The sequence below is a fragment of the Trichoplax adhaerens genome, genomic scaffold, assembly GCF_000150275.1.
Source record: "Trichoplax adhaerens TRIADscaffold_16 genomic scaffold, whole genome shotgun sequence".
In the NCBI taxonomy this organism is placed as follows: domain Eukaryota; kingdom Metazoa; phylum Placozoa; class Uniplacotomia; order Trichoplacea; family Trichoplacidae; genus Trichoplax; species Trichoplax adhaerens.
The window spans coordinates 124,037-147,146 of NW_002060958.1; the positions used below are offsets into that span (position 1 = coordinate 124,037).

A 23,110-nucleotide genomic window follows, 5' to 3' on the forward strand; every position below is an offset into this window, starting at 1 on the left:
AGTCGTTAAATATTGTTGCGATGGCCTCTTTTAAGAACTCTCAGTCTAGCAGAGACCTTAATAATATTTCGTAACTGACAAATAATTTATTGAACTTTCGTTCATCGATATCGCAGTTACTTAGCCCTTCTCAATATATTGAAAACTAAACTTGCTACTGCGTAATTGGTTGTATCGTAAATTTTACTAACTCTTCTGAGACCATATGTTAATAAAAACTAAAATTTTACAACTGTTGAAATTTTTGTTTGTCTAAAATATCAAATTTGATTAGATTATTACCGTATAGTTTTGATAATTTAAGACTTGAGCATGGCTTAAAGACTTAATTAAATCAATACATTAAATCACAAAATTGATCATTTTTTAATTAGTTTAGCTGCACTATGGTAATCTGCGATTACAAAATAATTAACTCAAAATTATTTTAGAACATGCCATTGGTGATGCAAGATTCTAATCATGGAGAGACTTAAGTGTTATGTAAAGGCTTTTTCAGTCTATGATACAAAGAGATATAGATTGAAAAATCGGAATAAAACCTTAAAAATGAAATTAGTACATGAAAAAGTCTTGCCAAATCTTGACATTAGATCCGCACTCAAAATCCTACTAATTACATAATAATAATACGGCTACCAATATGAAATGGGTGTCGAGCTCTAATTGTAATTCTTGGAAAATCGAGTGCTGTAGCATAAACTCATTAAAAGAATAAAAAGATTTATTTTTATCAATTCTGGCACTGCATGCTGTACAGATAGGGTATCGTTAGATTATACACTACTTGATTCATGTTATTAGCTCATTAATTCGGAAAGTTTGGGAGCGTAAAGAGCACTGAAAGTAGCAATTCATTCCCGTTCAAGCCTTAAATTCAGAATGAAATAAAAGAAGTATTCCAATTAAACCGTTAGTACTAATTTACAGTACGTAGCTCCTGTAAATCTTACAACGCTAACTCTAACTACAATTCAACACACAAATCCTATATGAAGTTCAATAACAACTGGACTTAACTTCAGTAATAAGAGCGAAGTATCCCTCTATGCCCAATTATTCCGAAGTCAGAAACATTCTAGTTGAACCATTAGTACTAATCTACATTACACAGCTCCAGTAAAATCTTAGCAACTCTAATTGTAGCTGTAATTCAACACCTAAATTCTATAAGAAATCCATCTGTGAATGGATTGGATTTCAGTATTAAGACTAAATTTTTCTCTATACTTAATTATTCTGAAGCAATATCACTAAACGCATTTAGTTCAAAATAGAATTGCAGCAGATTAATTTGAATTGCTGTAAATTATTTTAGTACTTTCGGTAGTTCAAAACTACTTATAAGACGAATAGTTTTAATCGGAAGTAGAAAGTAACTGGTATAATGGAGATTGATCGATGCTTTATCTGCCCTCTCTATGTACATCACAGATTAAATCTGCTAAATTCTAGAATAAATTATTTTTCATTCTAAAATTTACATCAGCGGCGTAAATAGGGCTCATTTAGGGCAGAAGGGGGAGTGCAGCCGTGAAATGATGATTGAGGCACTAGCCCCTGAGACTGCTTTTTATAGTAAATTCTATAGAAATATTAGAAAAACAATGCAGGGGCATCCTTTATTCCATATTTATAGGCTAGTAAAATAAAAGATTTTATAGTAGACGTGAAGCATTCTTCTATACAAATAAATAAATATTATGAAAGAACGCACGATTATCATAACAATGATAAGAACCAGTTTGGGGACCGAATTGTTTGCCGTCATTATAATTTTTCATAGTTATACTAAGAGATTCTTTAGGTTTAGGCCATTTTTCCCAATACGAAGATTATTCTCAAGAAGAACATTCTTAACTAGCGGTCAAGCACTACTTCTTCGTCATTTAATATTTGAATATTGCTTCCTAGAAATTATTTAGTTAGTAGTCGCGACCAAACAGCATTAATAATAAAGCAGAACCATGAAGAAAAACATTTTATTAACGCTATCTATACTCGTATTGCTTGAATTACTATCGATGATTCAAGCTCAGATAACATTAAAACTTTATAAATATTGCATCGTTGGTAGTGGTCCAGGAGGTAAAATGATTCACTTTTTAAATCATATAGTATAGATGGAAATGAAATTGTTTAGTAGAATTTTTAAAGTTAGAATTGCTGAATAATTGTTATTTCTATCAAATTGATGGCTAATATTTTCCCTGAAATAGCTAATGAAAGATTTAATGTAGTAATACGAATAATTGACTATTCTGTAGGTCTTCAAATGGCCTATTTTCTAAAGAAAGCCAACCGAAAATATATCGTGTTTGAAAAAAATAAGATATCAGGTCAGTCTATCTAATTACAGACTCCATATCGGATTCGCTTTACTTTGATATAGCACCTATAGATCATACGAGACAGAAGAAATAGCGAAAGTAGTTTGAATTTCTAGCGTTGATCGAAATAGCACTGTGATCGTTACCGTATTTTCTCAACTCTTTAATATGAATTTTAATAGCAACAAAGATATTTTAAACCCTTTCTACAAACCAATTAGTTATTCTCATTATCGGTAGAAAAGACGGATCATGCTAGCTTTTAACTTAATTTTCCAATTCAGGGTGGTTCCGAAGCAATTTTGTAACTTATTATCATACTATTTCAAGTTGAAGTATCGCATAAGATTTTTTTAATAAGCCCTACCTATCTTAATTCAAGAATAAACTAAAATTTTACCTAGTAAATCATCTACAGTGCCGAACTAGAATCGAAATTAGCTCTACTAATCTTCGCCATTACGATTTTTTAGCATATTTTACTTTAGAACTTAAAAATTTTACAGTTGGATACTTTTATCAGCCATGTTTTCCCAGTCAATATTTGCTAAATTCAATTTGTTAGCGATAGTTCATTCAAACATTGATCTATTATTTCTTCCATCTACGTCTGATTTGATATACGGTACTCTTTAGTGTTTCGTAACTGCTGCGTTTATTCAGTTGGTACCCTAAATACGCGTACTCTACACGTTTCGATCTCTGCCATTAATTATTAATTACAATAGTTTCGACGCATTCGATTCTTACTTTACTACCAAATAGGATCCATAATAGGTATATTTTAGCTACGTTTCAAGGATCTGCATCGCTACCAGTATAGGCAACATTAAAATTTTCGGATCGTAAAATAATCTTTCATTCATAAAGAAAAAAATCCTCTTCCACACTAGTAAAACTATCTATCAACAGGTGGCATACCGTCTTGATTTAATAGCTATGTCAATGAATTAATAGCCAAAGCATATTTCGATAAAACGCTTTTTAAATAATATGCTACGCGAATAAAATAAACTAGCTCATTTTCTTTCTCATTCATTTTTCACTTTAAAGTTCATACATTTGATGATTGTTTTCTCCAAATGGTATAAGTGCTAATATAAATTATTATTAAAAACTAGGGTCATTTTTCACTCATTATCCACGACATCGGCAACTTCTATCCGTCAACAAGAAATTTACAGGTACAGCATCACCACTTAAAATATTATCGTTGCGATATAAAAGTAGTCTTATTAGAGAATCGATATTCTAAATTTAAGCCATTATCCCATTGTAAACCTGGAAATGGCTCTAAATGACGTTGTAATAAAAGTACCTACATTATTCTATGTAATCTAAAATCAAATTCAGTTATAAAACTATCCTAGCCAAAATAAAATTTTATAAAAGGATTACATTAAAGAATAGAATTTGAGAATAGTAGAGCAATAATTAATTAATGGCAAGAATCTAACCTAAAGTAGCGTAAGCTCTAAAAAAGAGGTATAGAAGTGTGCCCAAACTCATATCTAGACTTCTTAAATACACTTAGTTTATTCTATTAATGGCAATAAAATGTTGTCTTCAATCAGACTTTTGTAATCAAAAAGTCGTTCTCTTCACGTAAATAATCAAGTTATCAAACGAATCGATTAATTTAAAATATTACCACTTTTTCATTAATTTCCAACACCGTAAGATCGAGCAGTTTACTGCAACTTAGGTACCCTGGTACATCAAGTCACCTAAATCATGTACGATATTGTCACCGACTACTTCCTGACAAGTTTACTAGTCTAACGTAAAGCACTAACTTTGAGTTGATTCTACAGATTACTACCCTAATTTATCGAAAGATCGAATAAGAATATGGTACTGCTACTATAACGCCTAAGAACTACCCATCTAAAAGGCTCAAAACTAATAGATACGTTGTACTATAATCTACAAAAGTCTATAACACTGAAACACTGTCAGCAACATACTTTCCTAAACTCTATTAATTTGGCAACGTAGTGTCGTAACATATATTTAATTAATTGGCTAATATTAGCTATCTACTTAATATTAGCTTCGCGATAATATCCAAAATTAGATGTCTAACCGTATCAATTATAGGTATCAATACAATCAAATATGGGGTACATCACTGCAAAAGTGTAAAAATGATCTTAAGTTATTCTGTATTCAATCCTAATTCATCTTGTATATCTGCGTATTTATATTTATCTAGGCGCTAAGAATGCTGAATTCAATTTGAGACATGACTGGAATAGTCTCTTAAGTGATAATGCCAGCTTAATCATGCCAAATTACTCTGATAAATACTATCCACATGCAGATGAATTGGTAAGCACACTAATGAGTGGATTATAAGAATGTAATTGAAAAGGCTTTGAATTAAGTTATGACACAAATTTAAAAAATTGACGGTTTTGTTATTAGTAACTAGTATTTAAGTATTTAAGTCATATATTGTAAGATACGCCGTTCGATTTACATGAATTTAATTAAATGCCTTTATGAACTTAAACCAACTTATTGACCAAATTTTAAATAGGTTCGCTATCTTAATGATTATGCAAATCAATTCAAATTAAATATCCAATATGATACCAATATCGTAAGAATATCTCGGGTCCACTATAAAAAAAAGATTAAATTTAAAATGATGGATCAGCGTAATACCTTAACCTTATGTGATGTCGCAATAGTCAGGTAATATTATCAGTAAGGCATTGTATAGTGTTTTCAAAACAGAATTAGTTATCACACAATACAATGACAAATCCTATTTCAATCCTTTTGCTAGAAATGATAGATTTAGCATTAACGTTACGGTATTTAATATCTTATTAGCACCGGACTATCAGTGCCGTATATTCCACCAAATATTACTGGAATAGATTTGACTGAGGTAATTTTAGCAGCATTTCACACGACTAACATCAGATTGAAATAAAATGGAAAATATTAAAGTTAATATGCTGAACTTTCGATTTCGGTTATTATTTGCATCTTCTTCTTAAACCTTAATCATTTTTATTTCTGGTTAGGGATACGAATCGATATCAACCAATGCATCTGATTATGAGGGTCAATCAGTTTTAATCCTTGGCCAAGGTAAATCTCAAAGTTTGATAGCATTATCCCAAATCAAAATCAATACTTTTAGATAATGAATTAATTTCAGCTTCATTTACAATCCTTAAATTTAATTTTCTACTAATACGCTATTTCTACTTGATCATCTATTGATAGGCAATTCGGCCTTCGAAACAGCTCAAGCAATATCTTCAACATGCAATTTTCTGCATATGCATGGAAGGTAAACCATTTTCAATTAAATTAAAATTATAATAACATCCAAAGCATGAGCATATAATTTAAAAAAAAAAGTATTTAATCGTCTCATCTAAAAATTCTGAAGGTTTTACATCAATAATTTACGCTCTTATAAATTATTATTCATTCCTAAATATTACTTCCAATACTTTTATAGGGGTGGAGTTAGGTTGGCTACATCAACCCACTATATAGGAGATGTTAGGTAAAATAATGATAATTGCCAAGTAGAAGTAGCCTAACTTATATTGAGTTTAGTGAAATGTATCAATAGTCATATTAATTGAGTAGAAATGTAAGATAAACATCTAAAAAATTAACTCTTGTCAATGTAATTTAGTTATATGCATTCCTAACAGATAAAAATAATCCTAACATGATCTAGGAGTCACAGATAAAATAGAATATTTACATTAATTTTCTAGCTGGTATACGATTCTGGTACGCTTCATTTCATTTTGTAACTCATTTCAGTCTGCTAGTTTACTCATCATCCCTTGCAGTAAGCTAAATTCTCCAAGTCCATAAATTTAAGGATTTATATTATTAAATTTTATACGTCTTGGTACAATAATATCATGCTATCAGTCATGAACTTCCTTTGATTTAGTAGTACTAACAATTGCTTAGATTGTGGTAGAAATTCAAACATCAACTAGTTATAATACAAAAAAGGGATTCAACTTTTAATTTATTTCTTGCGATCTAGGGCAGTAAATTCTAAAGTAATTGACTCCTATCAACTGAAAACGCTAGATGGACTTAATGGTGAGGAAACTTTTTAAAAATGGGAATGTCTTTACATTAGCAATGTACTATCGTTGTATCAAAGTTAGTTTTTATTGCTATCCAAATATCTGTATAATTCATAAATTTTTCGTTACTGTGAAAGCATTTATGATTTCAATTAATTAAGATTATGTCGCACCAGATTTACCTTTAAAACTTTACAAGTTTTTAGTCATAACATTCTATTTCTTTCTAAAAACTTCAAAATCAGTCTTGTTGGATTTCATAGCTATTGTTGAAGCTTACGGGAAGAATCACTAAAAATCTCAGTTATAGTTTATAATTACTTAGTAAAGTTTCTACAATTATAATTAGTCATCGAGGCTATAAAAAATTCTTAAGAATACTACTTAGATCTAATAATTTATAATGTGTAGAATGTTTTAAAAATGGTCCAAATACTCAATCGATTAATGTGATATTAAGACTACTGACTACCATTAGAAAACTGAATAGAACTTTATGCTCTAAGACAACTAGTTTATTTATACTATATAATTGTTACTCTAGGGTTATTAATTGTCCTGTAAATATTAATTATTCATTCTATCGTATAGAGCAAGATATTCGAAAGATGGGATTTGTTAAAACTCCAGACAATAGGATTAAGGATTGTCCAAAAACATCAAAAGGCGATCTCGAGGGTAAATGATAGAGTAAAACTAATCGAGGGAATCTAGGAATAAAATTATCGAAGATAAATAAGTCCGTAATTTTGTAATTTCAAATCAAAATGTTTTTATATCAATTGAAGAGTTCAGATTCTAGTTGACTTCGTATTATATAACGACATTCCACGCTACAGCTACCTTTGAATTCCTTATGGAATGTTTAATTTCTAAGAAAATTAATTGATTAAATGTTTCGCTAATCTTTACGATCAACGACATTCCTCACTATCCGATATAATGGCTAATTTCATGTCCGCTAGTAGCAGTTTTATCAATTTCGTTAATTGCTTGCTATTTTTCTTATTTAGATGACATAAGAAATAGTGGCTATGACCGCGTTATCCGCTGCCTAGGATTTCAGGTTTTACTCAAAATATGAATTAATAAATTAAGCTGCTGCCAATATTTGGAATAACAAATAGAAAATTGCTTCTTTTCCAATATCAAGATAATTTATGTCAGTTTCAATTTAGGAAGATTTTTATTAATTTTATCATTAGCAAACACAGTAACTAGTTTCACTTGTATATAATTAACTCTACGTCCTGTAAATAAATGCGCAATTACAACATCTGAGATACGACTAAAGTCCGAAATACATAATAGCCAATTTCGTACCTTCGCCATAATATATGTGTATATTCGTATATTAGTATATGTTGGTTTTTAATTTGTCTAATTTTGTATGATAATTGTAAATTATACCAGTATTTTTTACCGCGAATTTACTTACAACCCTTCAAATTAGCATGATCGCTCAATATATAGCGTAAATGCTTATCCTAAATCAGGTAGTGGGCGCTTGTATAAATATCCGGAAATTCGACCGAATTTTGAATCTGTTTCAGTGCCAAAGATGTTTTTTGGTATAATCATAAAGTAAATTTATCTGTTATATTATACTCTATTATAATATTATCGTATTAGTAATTATTTATTAGCAATGATATCAAAATAGCTTAAAGGTTTTAGAATACCTAGCTGATTACTTTAAATTATTTTGTCTTCTTCGGACCCAACAATTGTATCTCAATCCAACTTTTGTTTCAGCTGGTGCACTGACCCACTCTTTGGACTTTCGCCATTCAGGTGGATGTTGCATTCAGGGTTTTCGATATACAGGTAAATTCCGTTCAATATAACAATTAGTAACTGCAGTAATTAGAAGTACTCTGAAACCGATATCATATTGTCACGGTACGGACTACCGTGAGAATAAATGATTAAATTTAGTGTTAAACATTTATATATGGAGATAACTATTAATGACTGTTACAAAACAGCTTTGCTACAAGATAACATAATATACGATCAATAAGTCAATTCCTTGAACCACGTATCAAGGAACGATATCTGCACTATCACAAACACTTTTGCTCTACTAGCAGACTACACAAAGACTTAAACGCCTCGTATTTTACGTTAAACACTAAGTTGGAGAATTATCTTTATTTTACGATATACTGCATTTATATACTATTCCTCAATAGTTCATGAGTCATAGTTAATACAATTAACCTCGGAATCATTTACTGAATTAGATATTAATTTTAGCTACTGCTCCCTTAATGCAGACAACAGTATTTACCAACATAGACATGTAATGACTAATACAGAATAGTCAGATTACGATATGTCTTATCACGGAACATTTCCATGATAATTTACAGTCTACCATAAGTAAATTACAATCACAATGATTGGAACTGTAAGCAGATGATTTGCATTCCCTATTATAACTATTAATTTCAGTATGTGTATAAGTGTCACTGTCATAAAAAGTCAGTGCTATATTAAAACACAGTATATCCAAATTATAAGTTAACTAAATAAGGACTGGCTAACAGAATTATCCTAACATAGTTATTTCTACTGTAATACAGTATATAACACTGTAACAATGACCTACAGTAAGAACTACTGTAGTTATTATTTTATTACAGTAAATTATGCTGTATTGTAGTAAGAGTTCTCATAAGGTAACTAATATTAATTGATGATATGAGCTAAATTTGGTGAACTGTTATGACTCATACATGATAGCTGCTGCCGAAGGGTATTTAAGCTCGGCAGATAGTGGAATAAATGAAGAGTTTTATAGTTGTTTTAACGTAGAAGCAAAGGCGTCTAAACTCTTGCAAGGTAGTTAAGGGATACTGAATCCCAGAGACTATAGTAATTTAGAGATTTGTTTTACGTTATCTTTGTAACGAAACTGGTTTGTGACACATATTTACATTTTAATCTTTCGTTTAGTGCGTGCCTTGCATCGTCTTCTGGAATGGAGATATCATAAACAGCCATGGCCTTCCATACCAGTTACCTCAGCAAATTTAATAGATCATCTGTTAACTCGCATTAATCAGGCATCGGTTAGACTATAAAGGCTATACTTGTTATTTATTATTTTACATTGCGATATTAATGGACATATCCATTTTAAGTAAACTAATACTACATAATTGTTTTTAGATTAATCGAGGTTAAAGTTAGTAGAATAATGAAAGATTTTTTTCATTTTATGTCCGAAATTTTTATTCAGGGATTATATCAAATGTTTGGAAAGCTCGTCGATATTATTATAATCGGTAAACATCTGCCTTAGTGTATAATAATTGTAAACTGTTTTTGTAATTAAAGTTCTATAAATAAACTATGGCAGCAGGCTAATAGGATGTGTATAATATCTAACAAAATTATAAAATTTTATATGATGACCTAAAAATTTAATTTCATCAATTTTAATCGTTACCACACTTAGGGCATAATCACTCGCATCAGTATCTAGAGGAGGTTCCTGTAGGAATTATACCGGAACTAAAAAGTTAGCAAAAGTATCATTTGCACAGATATCGTTTTTTCACTAAATTCCAATTTCTATATTTAATAAAAAAATTTTACCATCAATACAGGCCCTAATTTTATTTAAATTTAAATTTTTAGCCGAAACTGGTAGAGATATAAAGAATGGTTTCATTACTCTTACTTTTGAATACGGTAAAGAATTTTCCGGGAAAGGGTAAAATGAATATCAGTATTTTTCAAGCATTAATTTAATATCTGAAAATGCTATACCGTGATATACTCGAAATTCTCTAATATTTTAAGTTACAGTATTATATTAGTTATACTATAGTTTGGAATTTTCTAGATTTACATTAGTTAACATCATATAGATGATAAGACTAATTAGGATCTTAACATTTTCCACCGATATCTAAACTGATCAAATATTCCGATTCCCGACTTAAACACACATCTACTTGGATAGTTTTATTTCCTTGTTTACCAAAGAGATTCTTACCATAAATTTCAGTTTTCGCGATATTTCAAACTGTAGTAAATTTTCAAATACCTTACTTTAAATATATCCTACTATAACAAACATGATCACGCAAATATTAAATATAACTGCAGGGTAATAACATTTTCGATCAGCATTTTTACTGGCTAAATGCTATGAAACAGAACCAAGATCATAACGATATAAAAATTTTATTGGGTATTCTAGTCGATAGTAAAATATTTTGCAATGAATTGGAGTAGTCAACAAATACTTCAATTGATTATCCAGGAATACAATCTAAACTTAAACCAATAATTTACATTGCTCGAGAATTTTAAATTTAAATTTTCTAATTATACCTTGCTTTGAACTTTAGCAAGGATACTTTGGGTCCTGAAAATTATAATCATACCGCGAAAACAGCCCATCGAAGTGGGAATATTCATCCAATAATTCGATATTATAAAAATTTTATAAAATGTAAATAATTACAGTCTTTCTTAATCATCTTAGTAATCGATGAAACTATGAAATATAGCGAATAAAATCATGTCATTACATTTTGTGTTTGATTACATGGATTAAAGATTTGACCTATATACAATAGCTTATAGAATAGAAATACAGTATGTAATTATCGCATTTTCATATATAATTTTAGTAAAAATTCTAATAGCTATCTTTACTCAACTATAGCTAAGAAAGATGAAGCATCAATACCACCAGCAAACAAGGAACACCATGTTTTGGAGGATTTTCTGACAGACTGGTTTGACAATGATATATTCTAAGCACGATTACAAAATGAATTTATAGCATTTTCAATTTAGAGTAAAAACTACATATCAACCAACTAAATAATCAATTCTGTCGGATAGGAGCGTTTACAATCATCATGGTCATTACATTAATCTATTTATCCAAAGTATTCTTCAAACCGATCTTCGCCATTTTTATGTCAAATCTTGCTTTGAGGTAAATTGAATCTTAACCGACCTAAATCTAATTGCGATTGGAAAATAGTACTACTGTGTCAAATTCCATTTATTTCGATTGAGCTCTAACTTAATTAAGTATAGCCTTCTAGTATTAAGTTCGTAATCTTTGTATGAATCAATTTTTTTGATAAATGTATTGACCATAAGTTTCATAATCTAATTAGCTATCCATGACTTTCAAAACTTTACCGACAAGTTGTGATCGCACCGTTATAGAAAGATCAAAGCTAAAGACTTAACTTCTTCACAAGCCATCGATTGTTAACACTCTGTTAGCGATGCCGAAATCTTATGACTATATCTTGTTCTTTCAATAATTAATTAATTAATTAACGAAATACTTTTATAATTAATATATAAAGTTATTTTTATTAATTATTTTGCTAAATGGTTGTGTATCAGAAATTATTCATTGTCTTTCGTAGCGGACGAAATGTTCGAAATAACAGCGCTGAAATACCCATTGATGATATCTACTTAATATGTAACCATACATATCTGTATAAGCCTAAACTAGGTGATAAAATTAGCATTTAGTTCCATCAATAGATTGGTATCAATTGCTTTTGCATTTTACTAGCTATAGGTACTGGTTTTCGAAAATTAGAGTTGAATCTAATCACCACCTGAATTTGATACTCTTTCGGGAATTCACTAGTCAATATTGCATATCGAGGGTCAAACACGTATAATAATTTTAATCTTGCTTCATCGGACATTTATAAAGATAGTCTCAAACACATAGGAGACGTAAAATAATCCTTATCCCAGCTATTCTAATAGCATATCATGGAAGAATTCTAAAAATTGGCTTTTTATACGGTCGATGCAATTTTACCTTATTCTAATATTAAGTAGAAAGTAAAATGATCCATACTCATCATGCATAAAGCTGTCATTTATGTGGTATTTTATCATGTTGTCTAAACTTAAATGTAACAATAGTAATATAAACAGTTTAACGGACTCAAAGATAAATCGACAATATGCTTAACTAATCAATCAGTCAACGTGTTAGGCTTATGCCCTCAAGCCTATCGATAACTTTCCACTTTCTTCTTAACATCTTACGATTTACAGTAATCTTCCTTTATAATAACACTCCTCTCATATCTTGAATTTGACTTCTAGCGAAGCAAATTACTATATCCATTTATAAGCTATTTCTCAACCTACCTCTGACAGGAGCGGCGAGTAAAACATAGCATCAATACTAATATAGTGCAAGTACTGTAAACAATTTGTCCTTCTTCTTACAGTAATACTGCACTCTTTAGCAGCTAATTACATGCATAATTACGCATATTATACCCATAAAAAAGAATTATTCACCATTTTCACAATATAGCTTCTTGTACTTTATAACGTAAAGCACAATAGGTACTACATTGCTATAAATGGTATCATAGAGTTCTAAGGAAGCACCTGTTGCATATATATCGTGGTTATAACCATAAGAAATTGATCAGCTTTCCTTCGCTTTTAGCAAGGAAATTTGTATATAAATTGCATTTTACACTTGAAAAACAGCTTATACGATCAGTACATTAGAAATCTCTTCAGCTATATTTAGATTAGTTCTCAATAAGGCAAAAGCTAGCGCATATATGCATAGCATCGCCAATGCAGTCGCATCTTGTAAATAATAACATATCGGAACCTTATAGTAAGTCCTTTATTCTATTTAAGATTATATAGTATATAAAATACTCCGCTGTACGCTGTAGACGTTATGTATATAAATAAGATTGACTATATTGTTGTCAGAAACGTCGATATCAACAAAGCATATTGCTTTCTATAAAATTATTGTCAATATACAGTATTAAGCTATTCATTGTAGATAGAACGGAATTAGAAAGTTACTGTACAGGAAGGATTACGAACGTGAACAATGCATGTCATCAGAAAAGAAGCTTGAATTAATTTCAATATAGTCCATGTTATAGCTTCATGACTGTAGCTTTCGTGTATGGCTCGTGATTTAAATCATTTCGAATTTTAGGAATATGCAAGAGCAATATTAAATACATCGATTAAACCTAGCATACTTTCTATTTTATCTATTAGAAAATCATCTACTATCGAAATAGACACTGCAATATGATAAATGCCTCAATCAATACAATTTTAAATTATTTGCATTATGGCCCAAAAATTATTGTTTTTGTTATGCAAACTACGATGAAATAAAGATTACTATAACGCGTTAATGTGAATTATTCAAGAGACGCCAACAATGCTGTTTATTAATTTATTAAATTCTATTGCTACGATCTATTCTATTGAAAAATTAAAGCCTACATAATAATTGTATAGCTTGCAGCAGAATCCAAATTCAATTTTTAAGTTATCAATCATTCTAAAGATGTCAATCAACAATGCTATCGATTAATTTATAAAATTCTATAGCCACAATTTCTTGTATTGAAAATAAAGCTTCCATATAAGGCGTATAGCTTGTAGCTGAGTTACCATTGAACTTTCAAGTTGTTAAAAAGAATCTCTTTTAGAGTGAAGAAGTGGATTCAATCCATCATGTTTATAGAGAGGAATAGGCTATTTTATTTCCTTGTTTTATTACTTTCTGCCATCGGAATCCATGCTAAATGTATTCATTATCAGTACTGCATTATAGGCGCAGGACTAGGAGGTAAAGGGCATCATTAGATTTTATATACATCATTTTAGGTTAAGTCAAAGCCAATAGAAATTTCAAGATGCTTGCCTTTATCAAGCTTTAATTAGAGACCAGCTTATCTGTCGAAGTATTTCTAATCTTTCTGTCAAGAAAGTAATCTCCTGCATCTACTCCTTTTAAAAGTCCTCTATTGATTATTTAATGTACTTGTAGGGTTACAGATGGCTTATTACTTTCAACGTGCAGGCCGAGACTACGTTGTATTCGAACGGAATAATATTTCAGGTAGCCAAGTAATTCAAACATAGAGTTAATAATAAATAAGTAACTGGGCAATTTTAGTAGTTACCAAAACTTTTAGAGTTAAGTTAGGTAGTCAATGGATTAAATCTATTTATAATTATGAACGATTGAATTTGAAGCAAAACCTTATTTCATGCATAGAAACTCAATTCCAATGTTAAAACGCTTTCTGAGCATTACGTTTTAAGTTTTTATCTAAAGTTTCCAGATCATGCACACAAGCTGTGGATGATTACTTTACTAATACCCTTGATCGAAGAAAAGAACAGGGTCTAATATCTGATTAAGTATAGTACATTTAATCTAAATTTACGTTAATCTTTCATCTCTGGTTAAATTCAGTGATAACATCAGTGCTTGATAAAACTTTGGATTTTACTACATTCCCGATAAAGGGTTGACATGTAAGCAACTGTAGGAGGTTTAATTAAAGTTCACGTTAGTCTTTTATCTCTCGTTAAAATGATCAAGCGCAACAGTATTTGATGAAATATAGGATTTTACAGCATTTCTTATACAGGGTTGATATCTAATCAACCATAGTAGGTTAGTTTAAGTTTACGTTAATCTTTATCTCTAGCTAAGTTAATCAAGAACAGCAGTGTTGAATGAAACTTAGGATTTTACTGCATTAGAGTTAATATCGATCGATCTACTCACTTATCCTCTTCGTAAGTACACCGGCTAGACACTTGATAATTTTAGTACTAAAATCTGTACATTAAAGATAAGGATATCAATAGAAAGATTTAGTTTCTATTAATGTCTGTGGTTCAGTAATCTAAATCGCACAGCAAACTGTTACTGTACCTTATATTGTATTATCAACCGGAACAACTATCATCAACGAATAAATATGTACGCTCTTACATATAGTCCAACTAGACTAGCTTATATCAACTGTAATTATCTAAAGTCTTGTACAACTTGTAGCTAATAATTTTAACATTGAAAAGAAGATAGTTATATCTACTTTTCCATAGCACTAATAACACCATCTGATAAATGCTCCCGGATCGACCTTTTAGCGTAAGAGGCAATACTATCTTGCAAATGTCTGACGGTATATCAAAACTATTTCGACTACCGGCAATTGGCCTCGATTAAAGCGCCTAATCACGTTGACTTAGCGGTATATTACTTAACTGGTACCGGTAGTTGAACATTTGCTTAACTCGTAATCAAATCTGTAGATTTAGTTTAGCAATTTTAGGTAAAATTAAGGCTTATATTCCATAACTGCGAAAATCTAATCGTTTAAAACGTTATTTAATGTTAGGAATGATCTAATAAACTTGTACGGTTACTAAAGATCGTTATAGGGCAAAAAATATCTGTAGTATTATCAATCTTGCTCCTTTCAATTTTAACATTTAACGTTCCATATTTCTACCCTGGTAGCCAATTATTGGCAGAAATCTAAGGATTTTACAGTATAGTTAGATGCAGTATTATTTCGTAAGATTTCGTGTAAAATTACACATTTTAAATTAAACTATATATTTACAGGATCCTTTTTTACTCACTATCCAAGGCACCGACGTCTACTTTCCATTAATAAAAAACATACAGGTAACGATCATTATCTTAATATAATTATAGCAGCCAAATAATACTACCTCGCTTTCGTCCAATGTATTCGCATTACATGATTTGACAAATATGAAGTTAATTTAGAATGCTTTATTTTTCTCTCCATAGTGTCTGTTATGTAATTCACCTATATTAATCTACTGAGTATTACTAATAAGTAATAATAACCATTTAGGAGCAAAAAATGCTGAATTTAATTTAAGACATGATTGGAATACACTTTTAAGCCATAAGAGTAATTTAACCATGACCCGTTATTCCGATGACATTTATCCACATGCCGACGACTTGGTATGTTGAAAATGTTTAGCGTATTATAGAGTATAGCTTATCATCAGCGATGAGAGCTGCTCCTCAGATTTATCAACGATATTATTTGCATTCCAAAATTTTTCTCTTCTTCTTTAATTTTTTATTACAGGTCAAATATTTAAATGACTACGCTAACGAGCTGAAGCTAATGATAAGATATAATAAAAACATCACTAGAATAACTCGAGTTCACTCCAAGAAGTCTATTATTTTTAAACTAGTTGATCAAAATATGGAATGTTATGTATGCGATAGACTCATTATCAGGTAAACTAGGATTGAAATGGTCACTCTTTGTGTACATAACTAATTTAAATTAGCTAATTACAATAATTATCAATGGTCGTTATCGCCGCATAAAATCAGTTATTGGAGACAGTTAGGGCAGATCTATCGTAATTTATTAAAGAGATACAATTAAATATAGAATGTTGGTAAAGTTCGCCAATACATGTGCGATATAAATCTGGAAGTTGCTTACTTACTATATAATATTCCTGTTGATTTCAAATACGACCACAAATTAATCGTAAAAACAATTTTCGTCTAATTTAACGTAATATATAAATGAAATCAGATTAAATGTTGCTTATTTTCATGATACTTTAGTATATCGGAATTGAGCGTCATTTCTTGATCCATAACTACAATAATAATCTACGTACCTTCTCATAGATTAACTCGGTTAAATTCGTTTAAATATTATCAACAACTGTAAGCAAATGTACGGTTAATTATTTTTATACAATCTGTTTTGTCCTTGTATCTCTAGTACTGGATTGGCAACACCATATATACCGAAATATGTACCTGGAATGGAATACATCGATGTTAGCATACGTATTTCAGCTTTAGCATGAAACTGAAATTATCAATATGATAGCAAAAGGCAAATTTATGGACAAGTTTGCCATTATAAGCTCACTTGAGATGATTATATTTGTTCTAAATAATTCCTTTTTATAGGGTTATGAATCAATTTCGACAAATGCCTCCGAGTTTATTGGTCAAAACATTTTAATTCTTGGCCAAGGTATGTCATCTATGGACTTAAATAGTATGGCAGTTTTATTAATGTCCTAAAATATGACTGCCATGCAATAATTAATATTATCTATCCTAAATATGTATACATTTATTATTGTCCAATATAACCAAGCTAATATAACCATATATCATCGCAATTTGCTGATATAATTTAAATTTTTGCTAACTGTTTGAAATTTATAAATAATGATTCAATAAATCGAGTACGGTGTCAATCCTAAACGGATTAGTTCACTATAATATATTGAAATAGTTCAATTTTAATATGGCTTCAAGTAAATATGCCTATTAATTAAGTTATACGAATCTTATAAAGCGAACAGCATTTTACTATAAACATGGCAGCGTGATAGCTGAAAACATTAAATGATGTATCCAGTAAATATCACAAAAGTGAATGACATTTTCAGCGAGTTTCGGTAAATTAAATATACAGTACTTACTAGCTATTATTGCGTTCTATAATTGATATAAATCAGAATGCCTTCCTCCTTATTGTAAAAGTTTATAATTATTTTAGACACGAAGTCAAAATCTTTTATTAAAGTTGAGTTAAAATATGTTTTAATCTTCATATAATCGATAAGGAAGCATCAATAAAATAAATCTACAAATCATACATTCAATCTTTACTTGTATTTAACATTTACACATAGCTTGTATTTCAAATGTAATTTAAGCTAAATATTAGCTAATTTAACTTTCTTACCATTTGTATGTTATTATAGGCAACTCTGGCTTTGAAACTGCTCAAAGTTTGTCCTCTGTTTCAAATTTCCTTCATGTTTTGGGAGGGTAATTGTGTGATTAATTATAAGTACAGTAATAAAATAAATTAAAAGCATTTCCTATTCACCCCTTTAGTACCATTTCTTCATTTTTAATTTATCTTATTATAAATTGTTCTTCCATAATTCAAAATATCTTTATCACATATCATATGTTGTGTATTGACATGAATTTTTTGTAGGAGTAATGTTCGATTAGCAACCTCCACCCATTATATAGGCGATGTTAGGTAAATTTTAAAGTGCTTTATTTCGATATTATGCATGTTTAATCTTATTCTGTACTTAGTTTAATTTAAATCACTATCGTAATGAAAGTAATAGATTTCGATGAGACGTAGTAGTATCGTGTAATGGCAATTTTGTGACTTTTACTACAAATTTGACTATAAAATTTACTTAACTTAGGGGTATTAACAGCAAGATCCTTGATTCATACCAACTAAAAACATTGGATGGGCTTTTAGGTACGTAAATAAGATATGAAAGTAAGGACATGCGTATGATTGTGCAGAATTCTATTGGTAAATAGACATTAGCTAAGAGCTGATTTAGGGTTGAATATTTTGTCGGTTAAAATGGTCTACATATGTTAAAACAATGATCAGTCTTTCGATCCGTTAATATACACCATATGTTAAAATGTTAAATAATTTCATCTAAAAAATACTATGCGATAGCACCGTTTGATTATGAGATAATGACAACGATAATACAGAGTAGTTCAGCAACAAGATTAGTCTTCCAAGGAGATAATTCCATTTAGAAACCACATATTACATTAGCTTGACCATGATAAGGTTTTTGTTACTCAATGCAGTCCAACAAATACCAGTACGTAAATAATTTACTGGCTAATTGTAATAAACTATATTTAAATTAATTTGCTACAGACTGCATAACTTTGGTAATTAAATGAGGCAAAAAGCCATTTATAAAATTAATTTGGTTAATCGAAGGCATTATAAGTGGCCCATTAATAAAACATACTCTATTGTAGGGTCTATAGTTTTGGTATGATTTCGGACCAAAATTTATTGTACTGTATGTACTGCAGACATAGTTTAGTTGATTTGCTTGAATATTCATGTGCAACTTAATAATAATTGCAGAAGAACGTATTAGTGCCATTGGTTTTGTTAAACGCGAGGACAACAAACTCCATCTTTGTTTTAAGGATGATAACTCCGGCAATTTAACAGGTTATTTACCATTCATTTGCTTTTGCCTGCAGATAATGGCTATACTGATTTAATATTGAGGTGTTGCATATCTTTACTCTTGTTATTGATAAAATATATATTTCTATCTTTGGATGAATTTATTAAATAAAATCTTAGAATCCAAAAGTGATCTTAGATACGATCGTATAATAAGATGTTTAGGATTTCGAGTAAGTAATTAATGTTTTAAAATGTACAATGTATTATATATGTTTTACGTAGTATCATTCATATGAAACGTTAATATATGGAGTAATATCGATTACAAACATAATCTAGTAAAATGCTATAGACTACTAGGTACTAAACTAGTATTCATTGCGAATTTGATCTTATTAAGTATGACAAGTCAATATTTAGTGAAAACTCAAGACCACTATCTGGAAGAGGAAAATTATGGAAGTACCCTGAAATTACAGAAAGTTATGAATCGACATCAACTCCTAACATGTTTTTTGGTATTTATATCTCAGAATTATTTTATACACTGCTTTAAAAATCTATTTTTAGTTCTCACTATCACAATGACATTATTTGACTTGATATCAATATTATAAATAATAACTACTCCCATTTACCAAATGGGCCAGGTTTATTTCAATTTCTGAAATACACATATAGAACGAATAACTTATTGCGCCGTGAAAATATTTGTTGGCTAAATAGTAAACTCGGTGTTGCTAATTTTGTTATTTTCAATTTCTTATCAGCTGGTGCGTTAGCACATTCCCTAGACTATCGCATTTCCGGTGGCTGTTGCATTCAAGGATTCAGATATACAGGTGTTACAAAATCAAGCAATTATAAAAAATATTTGAGTTTAGAGTCAAAGCCTGACTGCTGCCAAATCAATTTATTTAGCTAGAGCATTGCACCACCTGTTAGAGTGGCGGTATCACAAAGTTCCTTGGCCTGCTAAATTGCTAACGCCATCAACTCTATATGATGAACTAATAACACGTATAAACCAGGCTTCGGTAAGATTGATCCATTATGTAAAGTTATCATAGATTAAATTTCGAGCGCTATTTCGTTGAGGTTTTCCTAGTAATTGTTAGATATCTGAACACCGTTAAATTTTTTTATTTGATTTTCCAGCCTAAGAGTTCTTATAAGTGCATTAGTCTAAACTACTAAGTAAATTAGACTCAATTCTTTACTTAATATCACTATTAGGGCTTATACCAGATGTTTAGCACATTGGCTGATGTTATATTAATAGGTAAAGATATTAAAATTTAGTCTTGACAAGCGATTATCTGAAATCAAGCACCCTAATCTAATTTAATGTCTTCTTAGACGCAAAAAATCTTCCTCGATATCTTACAGAAGTACCTGTGGCAGTTCTACCAGATCTACAGGGTAGGAAAGGATGATGTCCTTTAATCAATAATTAAAATTATATTGTATGGCTTGGTGTCACAAAACAGCTTTGCAACAAGATAACGCAATATACGATCAATAAGTCAATTCCTTGAACCACGTATCAAGGAACGATATCTGCACTATCACAAACACTTTTGCTCTACTAGCAGACTACACAAAGACTTAAACGCCTCGTATTTTACGTTAAACACTAAGTTGGAGAAATTCTCTTTATTTCACGATATACTGCATTTATATACTATTCCTCAATAGTTCATGAGTCATAGTTAATACAATTAACATTAGAATCATTTACTGAATTAGATATTAAGTTTAGCTACTGCTCCCTTAATGCAGACAACAGTATTTACCAACATAGACATGTAATGACTAATACAGAATAGCCAGATTACTATATGTCCTATCACGGAACATTTCCATGATAATTTACAGTCTACCATAAGTAAATTACAATCACAATGATTGGAATTGTAAGTAGATGATTTGCATTCCCTATTATAACTATTAATTTCAGTATGTGTATAAGCGTCACTGTCATAAAAGACAGTGCTATATTAAAACACAGTATATCCAAATTAGAAGTTAACTAAATAAGGATAGTCTAACAGAATTATCCTAACATAGTTATTTCTACTGTAATACAGTATTTAACACTGTAACACTCGGATATCGCTAATCGGATGCCTGCTAATAAGTGGTGTCAAAGATATGTCGTAATACTTAACAATGTAAAAGAACTTTACTACATTAGAATTCAAAAGTAATTTAGTATAAAGACAATATTTACTCAAATTCACTATTAAATCTGATATGAAAAGCTTGAAAGCGAGCTGCATAAACTTTTCTTCTGTAGAATTAACCGGTAGAATGATATCCAATGGCTTTATTACATTAACCTTTGAATATGGAAAGAATTTTTCCGAACGCCAGTAAGTGAACGAATAAAATATTAATTCGATAGGAAGATACTACTAATAGGGAAGCGATTTCACAAAGTTGCCTTAAATAATAAACAAATAGATATCAATTTTTAGCTTTTGTACTCGTTATGATTTCATATAGCACCGATACGTTAAGCACGGAAAATTATAGACATACAGCTGAGACTGCTCACCATAGCAAAAATATCCATCCAGTTCTTCGTTACTATCGAAAATCTACGCTAAGTAATAACACGGAATAAAACCGTAATAGAAGATTTCTCTACGGCTTAATTATTTAGTATATTGACTTTAAATTTGATATGGAAGAGTGCCATGCTCAAGACATTTATATACATTTACCTAATGATGTAATTTTTAGAAAAATTGTTGGAAAAAAATGAAATGCCCGTACCTGATAGAATCCATCACGTCCTTGAAGATTTTTTAACTGATTGGTATGAACGTTTAATTTACTATATAATTTAAAAGATATCTAAAATTAATTTTTAGAAGGGAGATGATATCACTAAGCTTAAATAGAAGGTTTGAAAACTTGTCTGACTATGGACTTTCAACTTAGGTCTGTCTATTCTCATCACGGTCACTATTTAAAACTATTTCTTGAAAAAATTTTCAAGTTGGATTTAGACAACTATTATGCAGGAAATTGTTTTGCGGTAAGTAATTTAGAATGACTGTTCATCAAACTTTTGATAGTAAAATACGCTATAGTTTCTACTTAAACAATCATGTAGAAACCTATATAATACCAAGGTACCAAGACTAAGATAAACAAAAAGCAGTTCAATTTTCGTTCAGTGCGAGGGCATATATAACGAATTAAGATACTTAGAAAGTACAGTCTATTGTAAATATGATAATTTAATATGACATTAAAATCTAAACATTAATAGTAGCTTTAAAATAGTATCAGCTAAGTTCAAAGTGATCATTTTTAATCAAAGTTATTGCCTAACCACTTTATTCTTTGGATAGTTTGCCATGTCCTTCAAGAAAATGCCAATTACTTGTTCAAAGCCAACTATTCAGAAAATTGAATCAATGATTACTAAAAAGTAGCCTGTTATGCAAACAGCAACGAATGCAGATCGTATACATTACGATTTTTTATTTAAAGAATTGACTTTATATAAATCATACCACTACATAATTTCGGTATATTCGTTTAGAAGGCTAGTAAAACGGCTGGATTTTCCAAATACTCAGAAACTCTAGCTACGATGCAACTATACCTGTTTTACTGGCACTTAAAATATTTTGACTTCATCAGCTCAAACTGTAAAACTATTTAATGTATTTAATCCAAAATTAAGCGGCTCATGTTATAAACTGATTAGTTATTAAAGGCTATCTATAAAGTATGGCATCATCTAATACGAATTTAATTCTATTTCTGACTGTATATCCCGTTCGGATACTGTTACTATGTTGCCTAGCCGAGAAATTATTCCTCTTTCCAATAAATATTCACA

General features: G+C 30.1%; 3 protein-coding genes across 3 annotated transcripts; all 3 read left to right on the forward strand.

Annotated features, from left to right (window-relative positions):
- Nucleotides 1-1,967: 1,967 nt before the first annotated feature.
- Nucleotides 1,968-7,496, forward strand: TRIADDRAFT_60515 (uncharacterized protein; the record flags this gene model as incomplete). The annotated part of the gene is made up of 12 exons (XM_002116479.1): nucleotides 1,968-2,088; nucleotides 2,268-2,339; nucleotides 3,452-3,514; nucleotides 4,546-4,661; nucleotides 4,873-5,030; nucleotides 5,172-5,229; nucleotides 5,369-5,435; nucleotides 5,574-5,640; nucleotides 5,815-5,862; nucleotides 6,367-6,425; nucleotides 7,004-7,090; nucleotides 7,426-7,496. 12 exons carry the CDS (start codon nucleotides 1,968-1,970, stop codon nucleotides 7,494-7,496), a joined length of 987 nt encoding a protein of 328 aa, XP_002116515.1.
- Nucleotides 7,497-9,153: 1,657 nt separating this feature from the next.
- TRIADDRAFT_64284 (expressed hypothetical protein) lies at nucleotides 9,154-11,932 on the forward strand (the record flags this gene model as incomplete). The annotated part of the gene is made up of 9 exons (XM_002116480.1): nucleotides 9,154-9,259; nucleotides 9,374-9,489; nucleotides 9,660-9,705; nucleotides 9,879-9,941; nucleotides 10,061-10,136; nucleotides 10,780-10,883; nucleotides 11,100-11,172; nucleotides 11,282-11,378; nucleotides 11,566-11,932. The coding sequence occupies 9 exons, from the start codon at nucleotides 9,154-9,156 to the stop codon at nucleotides 11,638-11,640; spliced, it is 756 nt and encodes a 251-aa protein (XP_002116516.1). The 3' UTR covers nucleotides 11,641-11,932.
- Nucleotides 11,933-14,254: 2,322 nt separating this feature from the next.
- On the forward strand, nucleotides 14,255-22,103 carry TRIADDRAFT_31159 (uncharacterized protein; the record flags this gene model as incomplete). The annotated part of the gene is made up of 19 exons (XM_002116481.1): nucleotides 14,255-14,327; nucleotides 15,855-15,917; nucleotides 16,114-16,229; nucleotides 16,360-16,517; nucleotides 17,023-17,080; nucleotides 17,217-17,283; nucleotides 18,026-18,092; nucleotides 18,268-18,315; nucleotides 18,494-18,552; nucleotides 19,198-19,287; nucleotides 19,426-19,478; nucleotides 19,649-19,766; nucleotides 20,019-20,090; nucleotides 20,170-20,285; nucleotides 20,485-20,530; nucleotides 20,608-20,670; nucleotides 21,548-21,623; nucleotides 21,757-21,860; nucleotides 21,997-22,103. Coding segments are annotated over 19 exons (1,554 nt in total), but the record flags the coding sequence as incomplete, so codon positions are not given.
- Between the last annotated feature and the right edge of the window lie 1,007 nt (nucleotides 22,104-23,110).